General features: G+C 36.8%; 2 protein-coding genes across 3 annotated transcripts; one reads left to right on the forward strand and one right to left on the reverse strand.

Moving 5' to 3' along the window:
• The first annotated feature begins 3 nt into the window (after nucleotides 1-3).
• Nucleotides 4-5,776, forward strand: Mal-A1 (Maltase A1). 2 transcript variants are annotated; one of them, XM_017615744.1, is made up of 7 exons: nucleotides 4-91; nucleotides 2,924-3,470; nucleotides 3,559-4,595; nucleotides 4,796-4,943; nucleotides 5,094-5,289; nucleotides 5,354-5,494; nucleotides 5,557-5,776. In XM_017615744.1, exons 2-7 carry the CDS (start codon nucleotides 3,311-3,313, stop codon nucleotides 5,621-5,623), a joined length of 1,749 nt encoding a protein of 582 aa, XP_017471233.1. In that variant the 5' UTR covers nucleotides 4-91; nucleotides 2,924-3,310; the 3' UTR covers nucleotides 5,624-5,776. The 2 variants fall into 2 exon arrangements, with proteins under 2 accessions (XP_017471233.1, XP_017471232.1); XM_017615743.1 differs by lacking the exon at nucleotides 4-91 and having other exon boundaries at nucleotides 2,622-3,470.
• LOC108362665 (cytochrome P450 4e2-like) lies at nucleotides 5,727-16,176 on the reverse strand. Its single transcript, XM_017615745.1, has 10 exons — nucleotides 15,896-16,176; nucleotides 9,161-9,270; nucleotides 8,825-9,104; nucleotides 8,679-8,748; nucleotides 8,483-8,609; nucleotides 7,898-8,077; nucleotides 7,756-7,824; nucleotides 7,526-7,697; nucleotides 6,147-6,323; nucleotides 5,727-6,079 (listed from the first exon to the last, which is right to left on the reverse strand). The coding sequence occupies exons 1-10, from the start codon at nucleotides 16,053-16,055 to the stop codon at nucleotides 5,835-5,837; spliced, it is 1,590 nt and encodes a 529-aa protein (XP_017471234.1). The 5' UTR covers nucleotides 16,056-16,176; the 3' UTR covers nucleotides 5,727-5,834.
• Nucleotides 16,177-19,750: the final 3,574 nt, after the last annotated feature.

A 19,750-nucleotide genomic window follows, 5' to 3' on the forward strand; every position in this document is an offset into this window, starting at 1 on the left:
CATGACAGTTTTCATTGGCAGCTGCGCAAACTAAAACTTGGGGTATTTTTTTGTGCAAATTATTTAGATAGACGCATGCATTTTTATATAAGTAATCAAATAATGTTTATGAATATTAAGAAAATATGTTTATTTACATACATACCTGTGTACACAATTTTAGGTGACGTCAAGGCTTTTTTTTTTGTATGGCCTTGTATTTCTGAAGGAAATAAAAATTAAAAATTCTTAGGACAGAACGAGAATTGCACTGTACATGGCTACAGTGACATTTGACGTCATTTAATTCCAGCTGTTAGAAACGTAAACAAGCAATAGCATTTAAGATATGATACTTTATTTCATTCTTAATTTTATTTACATTTACATACACATACATATAACTATGCATATTGAAGTTGTTTTCTAGTTGCTTAGTTGCTAGTTCAGTGTTAGCGCAGAACTAGCTCATCCAGGAGGCGGTATTGGTTATCGATCTATTCCACGATTGAGAGAATACAAAGGTTGCGCCGATCTCGGACCGCTATTCCTCTCTTAACGAATTTGACAGAATCGTGGTTTGCATGACGTCACACTTGCGCAACTTGTTTACGTTTTCCTTGCAACATTTTTTCTTCTTCTTCCATTCTTGCTCACGTTTTGACATTTCTCTCTCGCAATTGCACCAGTGTGACGTCACACAAAAGTTATTCTCAAAAATCCTCTCTGATCGGCGCAATCTTGTATTCTATCATTCTTGGATCTATTCCATCGCAATGCTTTCAACTTTTTACGTGGAGAGCTGGACGCGGTGTTCTGATGTGCTCTGAGAGCACAATAAACCTAAGGTCGCAGTGCTCATCCTCTAAAGATGCTCTCAAAGCAGTAGGAGAGTTTCTGACCTCTATTTCAGTTTAGTTTAATTATTTCCTAGACACACTTATGTGAGTACCAGCCCACTGTGATATTGCCTGAGTTTGCGTTGTGTATTATTGGTCAGTAGGGAAGGGTCGAGAAAAGACTTTAACTGCGTACGGCTTCCAGGTTTTACGAGGCGAAAAACTAGCCACCTTCAACTATCTTTGAGGACCTACGACAACATCTTCCGCCTTGGCACCCAGGTTTCTTCGCTTTAGCTTAGCAGTTGCTTTCATGGTGTAATCACAAAGGGTTGTTTCTTATTGTTCCAGAGTTTCCTTGTTAGCGCAATTTCTTTAACGTAGCCGAACCTAAATCGCAACAAGATCTTCTTCCCAACTCATCCCTTCCGAGAAATTTTTCCTTGGCTGACAGCAATAAAATAATAATAATATTTTGGCGCTTACACCTTTGCTAAGTGTTTGGGCAAGCTTCTCCTCCAATTTGTGATGTGGGTTTTGATATTTTTTACAAAAATAATGAGACCTATATACAGTTTTACTTTGCCTCTGAACGGTAAATGGCTTTTATGAGAAGCTTTTTCATGGCAGAAATCAGCGTTGCCATTTTAGCCGTTTTCCGGCTAGATTTAGCCGGTTTTGATAGCAACTTGCAGGAGAAAATTCGATCTAGCCGGCAGCCGATTTGTTGGCCGGTTTGTAAAAAAAAGTTAGCCGTTTTTAGCCGATTTTACTATTTGCCTAATTTTCAGGTGCAAAAAGTAAACAAGTTGTTCGAAAGCAATAATGCAGACCCAATGAAGATTTTTAATGAACTCAATGTTTTACTTTCGCATCTATGCTCCCTAGTGGTTATTAGCGCGGACACATTTGATCCTATATGCTCCCCGTTGGAACCATACCTTGCTCCATTTCCTCAGTTTTATCACAGTTTTGAAGAGTATTTAAAAACAAAAGTAAGCACAAACGCTTTTGACCACGAAGCCGAGAAAATAATTCGAGAAAATGGTCGCTATTTTATTATCACTTTAATAAAGGAATTACGCCGACGTCTCCCTACAAATATTGCCACACTAAAAAAAATTGACTTTTTTCGATTGGAAATGCATTAAGAGTAATTAAACCAAAAGTATTAGTTCAACTACAGCAACAAAAACACAAATATAACGCCGACGAAATAACATCCATAGAGATGCAATGGCAACGGTTAACATTACATACCTGGAGTAATTTAGACTCAACTGTAAAATTTTGGGCCGAAGTTTATCAATTTCGAAATGCCCTAGGAGAAAACCCTTTTGCTGACCTTTCGCAACCTAGTTTTTAGTTTTCTTGTTTTGCGTATAAGTAATGCAGAAGTAGAGCGAATATTTAGTTCAATGAATATAATAAAAACTAAGCAAAGAAATCCAATGTGCGTTAAAACGTTAAACGCTATTTTATATATAAGATACGGTTTAAAACGTGAAGAAAAATGCTGCCATAATTTTACTGTAGATGACGATCTCTTAAAATTAATGAATTCAGGTGATATATACAATAGTGATTCATTTGATGATGAGGAATATACACTCGATATAAATTAATGGTGTTAACTAGTCTTTCGTTTCTTGCGATTTATTTAAATAAAGCATGTGAAGTTTCACTAAAACATTTTAGCCGTTTTTAGCCGCTTTTTTTGCCAATCCGGCCCAAAAAGTTCTGGCAACACTGGCAGAAATACCCTCGGAGGTTTACCATTGCCTGCAGAGAGGTGAACGCTGTTTGAAAAAACTGTTTGTAATTTAGATGTTGCTCGGACCAGGGATCGAACACAGATCTTGCGGAGTGGTAGTACGCATCTCTATCAACTTTTCGCAATTTTATTGGCACATTTTCATTTTATTTTATTTAAACTCACGCATAGCATGAAAATAATGAATGCTCCAGAAAACGCATTGTGCCGGAAAAAATTTCCATAGGTAAACACTTAAAACAAAACAAAGTCAGTGCCCTATCGAAATATATTACTCAAATAAAACAAAACATAAAAAGTAACTCCAACAACACTACCTACACCACATTAGCAATGCTTAACTTCAAGTTTAATGCCAGAAATGAAAGCAATGTCAATTGAATAGCAAAAAATTAGCAAAAAAATTCGCACTACTTGGACTCAATCTCATGTGAACCAAACGATCAGTACTTTCCTGCCGAGTGACTTTACGCGCATTTAATGTTTACAAAGCAATTGTTCGATAAAAATCACAAACCCCCACTCCATAATTATCAATAAGTGTTTTTTTTTCGTGATTAAAAATAAAATCACAGAACGATTTCAATATAAAAGCCCACTGGGTGCTAAAATTCAATTAGTGTCGGTTGTATATCAAAGCGCTTTTGTTACGAGCAAAATTTTAACGGTAATTAGTGGGAAAATACATTCGATCAGTGGCGAAATAGTGAACGTAGAAATGCACAAGGCGATCACACTAGCGTTGGCGGCGTTTACGCTGTTGGCCTTATTTACTACCGCCACGCAGGGCAAGGATTGGTGGGAGAATGGCAATTACTATCAAATTTATCCGCGTTCATTTCGCGACAGCAATGGTGATGGCATTGGCGATTTGAATGGTAAGTGGAAGAGAGAGAGAAGCACTTATTTTTTAGAAACGAAATCCAAAAGAAATCCCCACATTTTCATTTCCATTCTACCTCCCAGGTGTCACCGAAAAACTGCAGTACTTGAAGGACATCGGCATCACAGCGGCGTGGCTGTCACCGATCTTCAAGTCGCCTATGGCCGATTTCGGTTATGACATCTCTGATTTCTATCAAATCCACCCAGAGTATGGTACTATGGAAGACTTCGAAAATATGATTAAGAAAGCCAAAGAGGTTGGCATTAAAATTATATTGGACTTTGTGCCAAATCACTCCAGCGATGAGAACGAATGGTTCATCAAATCCGTTGATGGCGATCCGGCTTACGTCGACTTCTATATCTGGCACAATGGCAAAATCAACGAAACTACCGGCGAGCGTGAACCACCCAGCAATTGGTTGAGCGCTTTTCGCTACTCCGCCTGGGAATGGAACGAAGTACGTCAGCAGTACTACTTGCATCAGTTCGCTATCAAGCAGCCCGATCTCAACTACCGCAACCCAGCTGTTGTGAACGAGATGAAGAATGTAATGCGCTTCTGGTTGGCCAAAGGCATTGCCGGCTTCCGTATTGACGCTGTGCCCTACCTCTTTGAAAAGGAACTGGACCGCAATAACAACTATCCCGATGAGCCAGTAATCGACGATGTGAGCAGCTGCCCAGACCCTGACGATGGCTGTCACTTGAAGCACATCTACACCCAGGATCAACCGGAGACCTTCGATATGGCCTATCAGTGGCGTGCACTGGCCGATGAGTTCAAGAAGGAGCATGGCGGCGACACACGCATTCTACTCACCGAAGCCTACACCAGTTTCGAAAACATCCTGCGTTTTTATGGCAATGGCGTGCAAAATGGCTCGCATGTTCCCTTCAATTTCGATTTCTTGACAAATGTTGTGAACAACACCAAAGCACCAGTGGTGGTGGAACACATCGAGAAGTGGCTGAACGCCATGCCGGAGGGTGTGTACGCGAACTGGGTGTTGGGCAATCATGACAACAAGCGTCTTGCCTCGCGCTTCGGCGTCCAGCGCGCAGATCTCTTCAACATACTGCTGCAGACATTACCCGGCAATGCGGTAACTTACAATGTAAGTGACGGTTATATNTGCGAACTGGGTGTTGGGCAATCATGACAACAAGCGTCTTGCCTCGCGCTTCGGCGTCCAGCGCGCAGATCTCTTCAACATACTGCTCCAGACATTACCCGGCAATGCGGTAACTTACAATGTAAGTGACGGTTATATCTTTACTAAGAAACATGCTTTTTGCTAAACCAGTCTTTCTTCAGGGTGAGGAGCTTGTAATGACTGACGTATTCATCAGCTGGGAGGACTCTGTCGACCCGCAGGCCTGCAACGCAAATCCTACTAACTACTATGGCTATTCCCGTGATCCTGCGCGCACACCTTATCAATGGGATGCATCACCAAATGCCGGTAAGTGGCCTTATCAATAAGAGTGATAAGTTGAGAGCTATTTGACAAGTGCCACTGACAATTTCAACAATGCGCTCTTAACTCACTGATATATGTACACACATACCCACTCACGCCTTGAAGTAAACACTTCACATTAACTTTCAACAGGTTTCACATCAGGTGACCACACATGGCTTCCTGTGTCCGACGACTACAAGCAAAACAATGCTCTGGCACAACTACGTGCGCCACAATCTCATTTGCAGATTTTTAAGAAATTATTGCGACTGCGCAAAGAACCCTCTTTCCAAGATGGCGAATTACAAATCAAGGCGATCGACGACGATCTCATCATCTACTCGCGGTAGGTGTTCATTTTCTAACAGCTTCATGAGCTAAGAATTCATTCATTCCTTCCATTTTCACAGTCAAAAACCAGGTAGCGATCTTTACGTTATCGTACTCAACTTAGGCAGTACTGATAAGACACTGAACATAAACGATCACTACTCATTGGGCAGTCAAGCAGAGGTGATCACCACCTCCTTACAGTCACAGAACAACGATGGGTGCGTTAAGAAATGTGAGATCAGAATAGCAAGAGTAAATATTAATTAATATTTTTCCACAGTCAAGTCATCGATCCTACCACATTCAAGGCCGAAGCTTATGTTGGCACTGTTCTGGTAGCAGTCTAACGAATTTAACCTTATCGTATAAGCTTTAATGGTATTAAGCAACAAAAAGGCTCATCGCATGCAGACAAAAAACTAATATAAGATACAGAAAACTATTTATCTATGTAATAAATTTTCCAAAATTTATTTAAGTAAATTTACCTTAACAAATAAGTACTTATGAGTCAGCCAAATTGGTAATAATAAGAACAAGTAATCATAATGGCGCGCCTTAAATGCGCTCTCTTAGTCGCACAAAAATGCCATTCGCCGATTTCAAGGTCAGCACAGCCGACAAAATGGGATCATACTTGCTCGGATTGGGTAATCGTTTATTTTGCTCTTCGACTGGTAAGCCAAGGAAGTGTCTCGAGTAGCCATCTTTCGAGGCCAGTTCATCCAGCGGTGGTAGAATTTCAAAAGTGCGCACTACCTTCGAAACCACCGTTTTTATTTCAAGAAGCGCGAACTTTTGTCCTGTTAAGATAGATAAATATTTTATTATTGAAAAATTGATATTTGTGAGCTCATTTAAAGTACTCACCAATGCAATTTCTCGGACCCGCGCTGAAGGGAACATATTCAAAGGGATTCTGCGCACGCTTATCCGCATTCCAACGCTCCGGGTCCACTCGATATGGATCGGGGAAATGCTTTTCATTGTAGCCAAGTGCCATTAGAAATAGGTTAAGAGCGGTATCCTGCGGAATCACAAAGCCATCTGTTTGAAAGAGAGGCACAATATGACTACATACGTGTAATTTGTGTAAAAAAATAGTTACAACACTATCTAACATGCCCTTGTTTCCCTTTATCCCGAAAAAATGGTGTTTACCTTTCAGAAATGAAAAAATTGGTATACCATCAACCTATTTCTCATCAATGCATCGTTAAAGTTGTTAGACCTTAAACTCGCAAAAGCTGGGGAGATGACTAGTTTAAAGAGGACCTAGACACCATGCATTCCAAGGTATTCGCTCAGAGATGGCTGAACTTATTACACGTTCGTCCGTCTGGAAGCAGACGATCAGTATGGTCCCAACTCTTTGCTTACTCGCCAACGAGTCTCCAATAGTGCACTTCGGGTGAATTTAAACCAAGGCTGCATTCTGGGGCAGTAGTATTCCTTGGTCAGTAAAATGTGATACTTTTCTAGTCCCTACGAAGGTAGGCTATTGTCTTTCAAGCAGAAGTGCAAGTGCAAGATTTGGGACAATAAACTGCAAACAATGTTAGTTACCCCTTTGAGGTATCTATGTACATCAGCGATGAGCAGAGAGAGCTTTTACTCTGCACGCGTCTATACAAAATCTAAAGAAAGCTTAAAAAAGCTTTGCCCGCGGGCAAGACAGTGCCCATCAGTGATGTACATGTATCAGTGATGCCCAGAGAGAGATTTTACTCTGTGCGCGTCCATATAAAAACTGCAGAGAGCTTTGAAGAATTCCGCCCGCGGTCGCTGTTTTTGGACATCACTGATCTAGATGCATTTTTGCTTTTTGTTTGGAAGATGAAAGCATTCGTTTCCACTTTATCGACAGTTTTTCGATGTTCTCAAAACTCCGTGATCGAATAAAATTCGAGTTGAACATTTTTTTTGGAGATTATGACATTCGATCACTTCACTTTAAATTGTATTCGGGAGGAAATAGTTGTAATTTTACTTGTCCAATTCTAATCGAAATTCATTCGATCACGGATGTAGTAATTCGAGCTCAGATAACAGACGGTGCACATTGATTTGGTGAAAACTAGTACTGCTTGTTCCATGCCACTCCCTGGAATCCATCACATTGCAACCTAATTTCCTCAATAAAAAAAATTGCCCAGTACCATATACAGGCAGCAACTTATAAGGGCTATTTACAAACTGAAACTTATTTTTTTAAAGTTCATCTCTAGCCACATATCGATTTGACTCACTTATATCGTAGTCCTTTTCCGTGCGCCTACCAACCATCGGTACGCTGGGATAGAGACGCATCGTTTCCTTTATTACCATGTCCAAATATGGCATGTCGGCAATTTGTTGGAAGGTCGCTTCTCCATTCTGATTATCACCCAACACTCTTTGTTGCTCTGCGTAAACTTTTTTCTAAACGCCAATAAATTACTCATGAAAAAAGTGCTTGTAAGTAAATACTTATTCATACCTGTATCTCAGGATGCATTGAGAGCAAATAAATAGTGAAAGCTATGCCTGACGTGGTCGTATCGTGCCCCTGTGAAAATACATATGTATGTACATGTATGTGTATGTGTAAATTTGTGTTCCAAACTAATTTTGTAACTCACCTCGAACATAAATGTCGATACCTCCTCGTATATCTCATGTTGCGTTAAAGGCCGGCCATCGATTGTGGAAGACAGCAGAGTGTCAAGAAAAGCAAGCTTTTTGCTAGAGAACTCATCCTCCTCCCCACGCTCAGACCGAGTTTCTTCTAGTTTGCGTGCGGCTATGCGCTTTTTAATAACCTTGGAGTAAAAGGAGTTTAAGTAAAGCTATGAAAATTCTAGCCAGCTTAGAGTAAAATTAGCTTTATATAAAAACTCATATTCTGATATATGTATGTACGAATCAAGAGAAATTAAAAATGCGTAATTCCCAAAAGTATTGTCTAAGTCCAAAAGAAACACAAACATTTATTTTAATTAATATCGAATGTTTATGAGTCGTGTAGAGTTTAAAAACGCAAAATGTATCGGTTAATTACGAAAGAGAATAAGTCAGCACTTTTCCTATAGAGCCCACCGATTCAAATGTAATATTTAAAGTTTTTCTAAATAGTTGAAAACAACGGCTGTAAGAAGTTTTTTTTTCATAAAAATGGGCTTGGCAACTTTTCTCTCTCTAAGTTGGCGTTATGTTTATGAAATTACCTCATTCGTGAAATCTTCTAAAATTTTTAGTGTTCTGCAGAATTTTGGATAGTCCGGCGTAAATTTGTACAACGTATTCGAGCGTTTGATTGGATGAAAAGCGCGCATATTTATGGTGTAACACATGCTAGAAGAAATTCATTTTAAAATAATCTTAGAAAAATATTTTGAAACCACTTTTTTTGAGCACACTCACTCTTTGAACGCCTGCACAACTTCATGATCATGATCGTCCATCGCACCTATATGTACGCCCATCGCAGTGTCTACATTCGAAAAACTCATGGACGTTTCAAAAAATTTGAATATTTCTAAAACTATTAGCTCAGTCCAATAACTCACCACAAATCACATCCATCGTCAGATAGTGCGTCATTTCTTGAAAATCGAAAATGTTATCGCCATGCGCGACGATGCGTAGTTTTTCGATAAATTTGTTTGAATTCTGATTCATATCTTCATGAAAATGTTGCAAAATCTTGAAATGAAACGATGGTGTAATCATTTTGCGGTGTGTGAACCATTTTCGTCCGGTGCTGGTGAGCAGACCAGTACCTAGCCATGGATGAAACATATCATAAATATCTGATTTGTCTATCAGAGTTTTGCTTGTCAAAATAAACTGCAAAGAAAAGCAGGTAAGTATATTTTTCTTTTGGTTTTTAATTTTATTGTTACCTCCAAATCTTTGACATTTGTGATAATAATATTGCGATAGTAACCGATGTGCACTCGATAATTTTGGTAGCCGAAATCCACCCACCACTGAAAGAGCTGACTCAAGAGACCTTTGAATAGAAGAGAATAAATGAGAGAATACTTGAGAAAAAGTCTATGAAAAATGTACTCAAATAAGAGAAGTTGTTTGGGAAAATACGCAACTATAGCCAGGGCTGACAAAGATATGCATAAAAATATTAATTTAAGCGCTTAATAAAGCTCGCTAAATTAACAAAATATGCTATATAAAATGCAAAATAAAGTTTTATGATGAAATTCGCGAAAGTTTTTCTAGTTTGCTCTAAGATGACTTTCATTAAAGCTTCTTTAAACTATGAATAAAAAACTATAAATAAAATTATTGATGGAAACATATTTATGTATGTATGTATGCTAGGGCGGGTCGAAATTTAGTTTTTCTCAAATTCCTTAAAAATTTCAGAGAACACGCCACAAAGCATGCTGGTCGAATAAGACGGATTCTTGTTAAAAATTTCCAAATATACCAAACTGTTTTTCAAATTAGCTATACTTTGCGAATTTTTACAAATTTGGGAATGATTTCGGGGGCAATAATACCAAAATCTTTATTTCCCATCACCGTGGAAAAATTTCATTTATGCAAATGAATATGGAAACACTTAATTAGCACAAATTGCACAAACACTAATTAGTTTACTTATTATTATGCATGCAATACAAAAATTGCAATTAAATGAAGTTCACAGGAATTTTTGTTCACATTTTTATTTTTAAATAATTATGTTTTTATCTGAAGGCTTTTTATCACATTATTATGATAAATCAGTAACTGTAAACCTCGCCTTCAGTTTGGTAATTATAACGTACCGATCGAGTAATATTTGTAAAGGTTATGTCGAAAAAAAGGGGATGCATCTCTGTCTCTTTTCGACAAAAATTTATCTTAAATTGTATAGCTTCGAAATATAAGGAACGATTACGGAAAAGTGTGCCATAGATTGACTTGTTGTTTCGTTCAAGTTAAATACAAAGCTATATATATCCCCGTTTGGAGAGTCCCAAGAAGATAGTGCATTTACCTAGGGTCACTCTTTCGACATAATGGAATTAACTAAAATATTCACATATATGTATCTAATAGCTTTTTCTCTTCTCGATATAATGTTGCATTTATTCTAATGTATGCATGTATATATATATTGTTTGTAAACATTTGTGTCTGCATATCAACATGTTGATAGAGTAGACCTTTTCGAATACATAACATGAAAACAGCTTGGTGACTCAAATGAGCGCCAAGAAATCGCCGTACGAATATTATCTCCGCCCAGCGTCACGATCAACAGATAACAAGACACTACGAAATATCTCAGTTAATAATAAGCTTTTTGCTACAAACATAAATTACATATACATACATACATATGTATATACCCTGTAGGGAAACCCCGAACTGGTGAACCAAATTTTTAGTTCCGTACTAGATCAAAATCGCCACCAGTTCAAAAGCAGCGATATGTGGTACTTTTAAAAAACAATTTTAGAAATCTATATCTAAAATGACGAATTTAGAACTGGTTCAAAACTATAGAAAAAGGGATGCAGAACGAACTAGATCTCATCTGGCGAATTTTGAACTATTTCGAAACTATAGAAAAAGGGATGCAGCGGGGGGCTTGTTTACTTTAAATAGATTTTTGCTTGGCGGGTTTTTCGTTCAAATACGCTTTCAGTCTGCACGTCGCAGATGCTTTTTCATAGTTTGGCAATACAAAACTAATATTTGTGTTAGCATCTTAACATTTTGGGACCTTCTGGAATATAACCAATAACAGTCAGCAGCTCTGCAAATTCAGCTACAGCCAAAGGTATGTAAACGTGTTTTCAAATGTACAATTTAATTTACATTCATTCAAATAAATTTGATTTCAGATTGAAAATACATTTCTCTGCAAATAATTGAAATTTTCTACCATGGTAACCCAAAAAGAAAACATGTTGTTACTTTTTTCGTTTACAACTGGTTCGAAACTATAGAAAATGGGGTGCAAAGCGAACTAGATCCCATATGTCGAATTTAGGACTGGTTCTGAACTATAGAAAAGGTAATGCAGCGGGGGACAATTTCCAATTCCTATGACATCGCTGTGTTAAATTCGCCAGTTGTTTGCATGCAAAAGAGATTTATCGCGAACTAGTAGTGGTTCTAAATGTACTAGAAGCGCAACAGTTCAAAACTAGAGATTTTCCCTACAGTATGTATGTATGTTAACTGATTAACGAACGCGGCTAACTGATAACACCGTGCGACAGTAAATTTTCACAGCAAAAAATGCATATACTCGCGAAACTAGGGGCCAAATATGTATAAGAAAAGTGAGTTTTCAGGGCTATTTTAAAGAATTTTGAAATTCTAAAGATTTGATAAATTCTTTAAATTATTTTAAAAAATTTGTGCAATGTAGAATAACAGTATGAATACAAAAACTAAAAGAGAAAATTCTGTAGAAAATAAAGAGATACATTTCTTGGTGCACAAGGATGAATAAGTGTTGAATATGTCCTTTTAAAATTTTATTTTTGGATATTCTTGAAAACACAACAACATTTGCGAATTTCGCCATTCTTTCTTAGCTTAAAAAAAATATTAAAAGACCTTTTCAATCGGTACCTATTCGCTCTTGTGACACAAAAAATTTTAATAGGGAATAGTGAATTATGAACTATGGTAAAGATGAAACGTAAATGTAAGATGTGGGAAAGAGTGGATCAATATAAAGCCTACAACTCGGAAAAAATATTGGGCTAATCCTTAACTGTGATGGAATATTTAAAAATTATATAGGTGTTAATATTTTCAATTCTACCGATTTTTGGGAGTGGTTTTTCCATTGTTGGGAAAATTATTTTCGGGAAATTGCGCAAAAAAAGCTGAAAATCGAAAAACTAATAAAAAAATATATATATATAGATTTGTTTACCTTAATTCACAAAGGACCTAAACAACAAATTTTTAATTTTACAGGAGAAGCAAAAAGCAAAATATAAAGATTAACAAAAACAGGTAGGGCTTTTAAAAAGAGTCACGTAAATCCGTTGTTTTTGATACTAAGACTTTAACATTTTTATTGTAGCTGTATTTTAATATATCCCACCAAAATCTGTTAACAAATGCATTTTCGAAAAAGCGTTGGTTAGGGCCTTTGTGAATTAGCGCAACGATATGCAAAGGTTACGCTGTTTTTTTTTTTCTGAGTGTATATTTGGCCCCAAGTTTCGTAAATGTTTATATTGATATTTTCATATGTTTTAAAATTATGTGAGTTTTGTCGCAAGGTGTAATTTTATCATTGTTTTATTTTTATATAATTGCAGTTTGTGCAATTAATTTTCCAAGTTCAAGTACAGTACGTTTATACAACATTCATATGTGTGCAAGTTGTAGCGTGCGCTACATATTACCGCAATCGGTAAAAAGTTGTAAACGCAAACCGCGGAACTTCTAATTTTTTTAACAGGTTTAACGTGTACTTGTATTTATTTCAATTGATCAATTGATATAAGTAAATAGAGTGCAATTTCTGAGCTTATAAAGACCCATATGCATATGTATATACATATACGCATTCAAATTGCGGATTGCAACCAGATTTATGATGCGAATGACATTTAAAAAAAAAATTTCAAGGTTGCGAATTCGTCAGTATGCATTTTTTTTTATTTGCTTAAGGTCTCAGCTGTATTTAAAGAGAATGTAGTACACCTGTGTACATATGTGTATGTTTTTGTTTCGAGAAGAGATGGATACTGAGTCAAATTTTCGTTGTTGGTGTTTACGACGGGGTACGAATATGATGTACATATTGTGGACCGATTGGTCTCCAAGCCAAATTTTATAAGATACTGACTTTATGGCAAGATTTCCAGCGGGAAAAAGCTGTGCTTCGCTGATATTGAATACATCGTCGCTACACCAGCAATACCTTGCGCGTGCGTTTAGAATGATACGCAAGTAGGTCAAATTCCTAGTCCTATTAGAAGCAGAGGATACTTGCTTTACCAAAAAGGTACTGTTTCCTAATGACAACAACACTTTTTACAGCAGTTTAACTCGGACTTAATCCGGATCAACTGCAGTTAACTCCCGAGTTGATCCGGATCAACGCTGNGCTGTGCTTCGCTGATATTGAATACATCGTCGCTACCATGTCAATACCTTGCGCGTGCGTTTAGAATGATACGCAAGTAGGTCAAATTCCTAGTCCTATTAGAAGCAGAGGATACTTGCTTTACCAAAAAGGTACTGTTTCCTAATGACAACAACACTTTTTACAGCAGTTTAACTCGGACTTAATCCGGATCAACTGCAGTTAACTCCCGAGTTGATCCGGATCAACGCTGCCGCCTGTTTATGCTTTAAAAGTGTTATTTGGCCATCCTCTTCCTTCTCTATATCAGCGCCTATACTGCTACTATACTGTTAAGTCCGTTACGAAATATGTACATCCATATGTACCTACATACCTATGTATCTTTGTATTAAAATTATGCATGGAGTTATAGTAATAAATATATTATAAACTAAATTCACCAAAATGTATCCAAAAATTGCTAGTATAAGGCATGAAGTCATGCACATTAGGGTGGCCAAAAAAAAAGTAAAGTCGGAATTTCCCTAGGATTGTTCTATACCGAAAAAATATGCCCCTGTTTTTTTTATTTTGAAATCAAAACGCCGCTCAAAGCACTCAAAGTTTTCCATGAATTTTTCATTAAAAAAAAAAAATCTAGTTTTCATGGAAATGATATGGAATTCTCGAAAATAAATATTTTTCGGTAGGGCAAAATTTGTTTCTCTTCAGGAGACTTCCAATAACAATACCCAATGGTTATTTAACCATTTCCTATAGCTAACTATTTTTTTCGACAGCACGAAGAGAAGTTGCCTTTATGCCGCGATGTCTGAATTTGGTATCCCCGCGAAACTAATACGGCTGTGTAAAATGACGTTGAGCAATACCACCAGCTCCGTCAGAATAGGGAAGGACCTCTCCGAGCCGTTTGATACCAAACGAGGTTTCAGACAAGGGGACCCCCTTTCGTGTGATTTCTTTAATCTTATGTTGGAGAAGATAATAACAGCCGCAGAACTGAACCGCTCAGGCACAATACTTTATAAGAGCGTACAATTGCTGGCGTATGCCGACGACATCGATATTATCGGTAAAAACAAGGGCTACGTCTGTTCTGCCTTCTCGGGATTGGATAGAGAAGCAAAGCGAATGGGTCTGGTGGTGAACGAGGACAAAACGAAGTATCTCCTGTCAGCACACAAACAGTCAGAGCATACGCGTCTTGGCACCCACGTCACTGTTGACAGTTACAAGTTTGAAAAAGTAGACGACTTCGTTTATTTGGGAACCAGCATTAACACCAATAATAATGTCAGCCTTGAAATCCAACGGAGAATCACTCTTGCCAACAAGTGCTACTTTGGGCTGAGTAGGCAATTGAGAAGTAAAGTCCTCTCTCGTCGTACAAAGATCACACTCTATAAGTCACTCATCATGCCTGTGCTGGTGTATGGCGCGGAAGCATGGACAATGAAAGCATCTGATGAGGCGGCTCTTGGAGTTTTCGAGAGAAAGATTCTGCGAAAGATTTACGGACCTTTACGCGTTGGTGATGGCGAATATCGCAGACGATTTAACGATGAGCTGTATGAGCTTTACAACGATATAGACATAGTGCAGCGAATTAAAATTCAGCGGCTCCGCTGGCTTGGCCATGTCGTTCGGATGGACAGAAACGCTCTTGCTCTGAAAGTATTCAACGCGGGCCGCGATGCTGGTAACAGAGGAAGAGGAAGGCCTCCTCTGCGTTGGAAAGACCAGGTGGAGAAGGACTTGGCTTCACTTGGCATTTCCAATTGGCGTCAGTTAGCACAGAAGAGAAATGACTGGCGTGCTGTTTTGGACTCGGCCAAAATCGCTTAGGCGGTTACAGCGCCAATTAAGAAGAAGAGATAAAAAATAGATAATAATAGAAAATGGTTAAATAAACAATTGGATATTGTCACTGGAAGTCTCCTTAAGAGAAACGAAGTTTGCCGATCGAAAAATATTGATTTTCAAGACTTCTATACCATTTTTACGAAAACTTGTTTTTTCGCATACAAAATACGTGGACAACTTTAAGCGCTTTGAGCGACCTCTATATATTTTTTATTTCAAATAAAAAAAAGTTTTTTTTATATACATAGAGCAAATCTAGGGAGTGAGAGCATTAAAATTCCGACTTTACTTTTTCGCATGCATTCTTGGGCCACCCTAATGTACATATGCATTTATGCATACATGTATGTATGTACATTTGTTATGAGCGCGTGCGAAATCTTGATTCATTTATTTCTAGTTTAACACCATTTTAAAATTTTAAATTGTTTTCAAGACATTAATGAAGAGGCAGGTTTTATTATTCTTTTTGTGATTGCAACAGCATGACTGGCACATTTTACTTATCAGATGCAAATGAACTAAATAAAACAGTACACACATCTTTTTCACTTGTTTTAAATTTTTATTTGTTATATTTTTTTTCTTATTTATGTACTTACATAAGTACATATGTATGTACCTATGCAAGTATTGTCTCCAGCACTTTTCACACTCATATTGTTTATATTTTTCCCTGGCACGCATTTTCGCTTACCACTCGGTGTTTTGGCCATTTGGTGCCCATTTCCTAGGATCGGCAGTGCTGCTGGTCCTGGTAACTTATTCACCTGCCTCACTTTGCTATGGTTCTTCACCTCCAGATAAAGTATAAAAAGAAATGGTGCTAGCAAAAAGCTCCAAAGTAGAAACCACATTTTGTTTTACTTCTTTTACCAGATATTCGAGTAAAATTGAAAATACCGCCAAAGTTTATTTTGTTTTTGTTTTTTTTATAAAACCGCAGCGCACAAATGACGATCGACAACTAAGCGCGGTTACTCGCGCGCTGCAGTATTTCAATATGCACAATGCGATGTATTTTAATATGTGCAATGTTTAAAAAATAAATAAAAAACTCTTTTAGCTAACAATTGATAAGACTAACAGCACGTCTTTTATGCGCGCAGCCTATAAGTATGCAAAAGTTTTGGTAGTTCCAGTGCCAGTGATCATGAGCACTGAGTGATTTCTGCTGAGTACCGCGATCGTTAGGTACCATTTTCAAAATTTGTCATAATTTAATAAAGCTTTTAATTTTTCCTTTCCTCAGCTACACAATTCTCAACGTCTGCAATTGCCAAGTTTTTCCAGCTGCGCGCATTGCATTTTATTGCATGAACATTTTTTTTTAAATTTTCATGAACATTCAAAAGGTGAGAGCAGCAGTTGAGAAAAACGACATTAGAATGGTGGCAATAAATTTTTTAGTTGATACGTGCGACACGCACTTTGCATACATATGTACATACATACAGTGACTCAAACAAATTACCATGTGTTGATTTTCCTTTAAATATACGCAATGTTTTTCGAGCTGCATTTTTTTTGTAATTTTTTTTTTGTCAAAATACCGCTCAAGCTTTAACCAAAACCATATAAATCACAGTTTCAAATTCTCAAAAATCAGCGCGATTTTTTAGCCGGTTAAAACTTGTACTTAATTAGACTTCAACTGTATGGGCTATAAAACTGCATACCCAAAAATTTTGTAAAGATTCAGATTAAAAAGTTGAAATTTCGTCGAATTTTCCTAAAAGTTGTATAAAGTTTGAAGCTGAGATTTATATGGTTTTGATTAAAGCTTGGACGGTCATTTATTTTTGTCATTCTATGTACATATGTATGTATCTATGCAAATGCCAAGATCATGGGATTGCCCTGTACACTTAAATTTTACCGCAATTTCATCATTTTTGTGTTGGCTTGAAATGTATTTCTTTTTCGAAATCATTTGAAATTCGCTCTTATGGTATGTATGTGAATCTAACCAACTTAACGCTTGGCAAATATCTACATAAAATAAGGCGTTAAGAAGAAACACCGATAAACCGATGTGAGACACAAATTTAACAAAATTCATGCTAATGGTAGTTGCGTTTCCTAACTCGCAAGAAGTTGCAAGAATTTACAGGAATTTACCAGAAAGCATTCCCGTACTCGGTTCTCTGGCTTCTTTTGCTTTTTGACAGTTTTACAAGTTTTAACCCAGAAAAGTTGGGGAACGCAACCATTTAGTGCAAGCACACATCAAATAACATTTGACATTTTTTATGCAGCACAAAAAATGGCAACCAATTCGCAATTTACTCGAAATTTTGAGGATGTACGAGTCAAACGGAACTCGGTAGGTGGGTCCGGACTCAAGCCAGATACTAAGTGGACTTAGTGGCAAAACTAAAATTTTTCTTAAATTTTTTGTTGAATTCAACAATTTTAATAGCAAGTTCCACGGAAGCAATTTAAGTGGAAACTGTTAATTTTTATTTGAATTTAGAATCTATAAAAACTGAAAAAATCATTTTCAGCATTTGATTACTTGAGTTCTCAAAAAGGTTTAAAATTACAGGTTAGATACATGTATGTATGCAAATATATATGTACGTATGTATGTACATACATTAAATAGTATATAAATCATTACAAAGTTTGAGGACATATGAATTTTATGAGAGAAAACTCTGTTGACTTCTATTCGAGTTCCTTTCATAGTGATAGCGAGAAAAAACTGAAATGTAATAGCTTCATTGCGGTATTTTAGTGCGAAATTGTAGCTTATTTAAATATACATACATATGTACACTGTTATAATTATATGCAATTTAATTTACTCACAATTTTTTTAATAATTGCATAGTTACGGAACTAAGAAGTCATTGCAGTAACATATCAAAACGATTTCGCCTCAAATTGTCGTATTTGTAAACTAATTAATGTAAATTTTTCTAAATACTTAATATCCGTATGTCGTTCGTGAAAGCTACATTTGCTTGCGTGAGGCTGATAAATGTCGGAAAGTTTATGTTTTGGGCCTTTTACTGCTGCTTATCAAAACAGCTTCCATTTTCTCCTCGGCTATAGAATTATTCATCTTGCGAAATCACTCCATTAGTGTGATAATACCAAAGTTGATTTTTCTTTCCACGTGTGCTATGCTATCAGCAAAGTATGTTATATGAACGCCTATAGAAAGCTGCAAACGAAGGACTCCGACGCGCACTCGACCTCGGAGGACACAAAAATCCAATTTTAAAATTTAAGGTTTTAAAGAGACTATCGGTTCGGTCATCGTATTAATTAAAGTTAAACTGTTTTCACAGTCAGATGTACACATTTTTCGATATATAAAAAATAATGACATCTTATTTTCGAAAATTCTCGTGTTTTCGCCTTGCTTGGCGAATGATCCAAGGTATATGTTTAATGTATGTATTCTCCTGTCTGTTTGGTACCAGTTTTTAGCAATCTGGTTGGAGGCTCTTTGACACCATATGTATTTCTTTAATTTCAGCCAAGCCACATTTCTTTGAGAGAAGATTTTTTGTTTTCCTCTAGTATTTCAAGCTGAAACTTACAATATTCACGAAAGTTCGAGCAATTTGCAGACAATTCAGATTGTATGGTGAGATCTTTCGTGTATTTTTGTAGTTTTATTTTGCGAGAAAAGAAACTAGAAAGGTGTTAATAATATGAACTTTTTATATTAACTGGAATTTTGTTTTTGTATTTCGTTGCGCGTATTTTTAATTAAACCACCTTCACAATCGGTTTATTTTGCTTTCTAACCGACTTCCAAAAAAGGAGGAGGTTATCAGTTCGTCGGAATATTTTTTTATTTTTATGTTTTTTTTATTTATGTTTCCGCATAACTTTGGACCGCGTCAACCGATTTCTATAATTCTTTTTGCATCGGAAAGGTAGTGTCTCAGAGGTGGTCCCATACTAATCTGGTTAAGATCCGATGTTTTTTTTATGTATGTTACCGCATAACTTTGGACCGCGTCAAACCGATTTCTATAATTCTTTTTGCATCGGAAAGGTAGTGTCTCAGAGGTGGTCCCATACTAATCTGGTTAAGATCCGATCAGTGGATCATGAGATATATATATATATATATATTTTTATATGGGAGTTGAGGTCGGTTTTTTTTTGCTAAAAATTACTTGTAGTTTTCTCTTTTTTACTTTAGTTCGATTTTTTTTTCTCCATGCAAAATGATACGGACACTCCATCAGTTTGTAGGGACGACAGCGTTTTAGCGACCGTTGAAGGAATTTCAAAATGCACTTCTATCGAAGGAAAAAAATGGTCATTTGAAAAATTTTAAACGACCCAATAGTTGGTACAAAGCAAGTCGATCATATCTGACGCGATGTAAACCGTGTTTTAGCTGTGGTATTAGTGAAAAATTTGTTATTTCCTTCATTTCATTATACCGTTGAAGGTTGAGAAACAATTCGATGGAAGACCAAAATAGTTTCACATTTTCTATTTCGTGTAGTTTATTTCAATTCCATTTTAAATCGGTACGCATACGTTCTAGTAAGGGCTGATCTGAGATATTTTTTGAATT

This window comes from Rhagoletis zephyria, unplaced genomic scaffold (genome assembly GCF_001687245.7).
Source record: "Rhagoletis zephyria isolate East Lansing unplaced genomic scaffold, Rhagoletis_zephyria_1.1 Rzeph_scaffold_01064, whole genome shotgun sequence".
In the NCBI taxonomy this organism is placed as follows: domain Eukaryota; kingdom Metazoa; phylum Arthropoda; class Insecta; order Diptera; family Tephritidae; genus Rhagoletis; species Rhagoletis zephyria.

What these genes read in the sequence shown, in the direction of transcription:
- LOC108362665 (XM_017615745.1), bottom strand. Translation starts at nt 16,055, where the DNA reads ATGTGGTTTCTACTTTGGAGCTTTTTGCTAGCACCATTTCTTTTTATA. An exon ending in TAGAAGATTTCACGAATGAG is followed by an intron (nt 8,078 to 8,482) that starts GTAATTTCATAA and finishes TTTTACTCCAAG; the next exon opens with GTTATTAAAAAGCGCATAGC. An exon ending in GGAAAAGGACTACGATATAA is followed by an intron (nt 6,324 to 7,525) that starts GTGAGTCAAATC and finishes TCTTTCAAACAG; the next exon opens with ATGGCTTTGTGATTCCGCAG.
- Mal-A1 (XM_017615744.1), top strand. Translation starts at nt 3,311, where the DNA reads ATGCACAAGGCGATCACACTAGCGTTGGCGGCGTTTACGCTGTTGGCC. An exon ending in GCAATGCGGTAACTTACAAT is followed by an intron (nt 4,596 to 4,795) that starts GTAAGTGACGGT and finishes GTCTTTCTTCAG; the next exon opens with GGTGAGGAGCTTGTAATGAC. An exon ending in GATCTCATCATCTACTCGCG is followed by an intron (nt 5,290 to 5,353) that starts GTAGGTGTTCAT and finishes CCATTTTCACAG; the next exon opens with TCAAAAACCAGGTAGCGATC.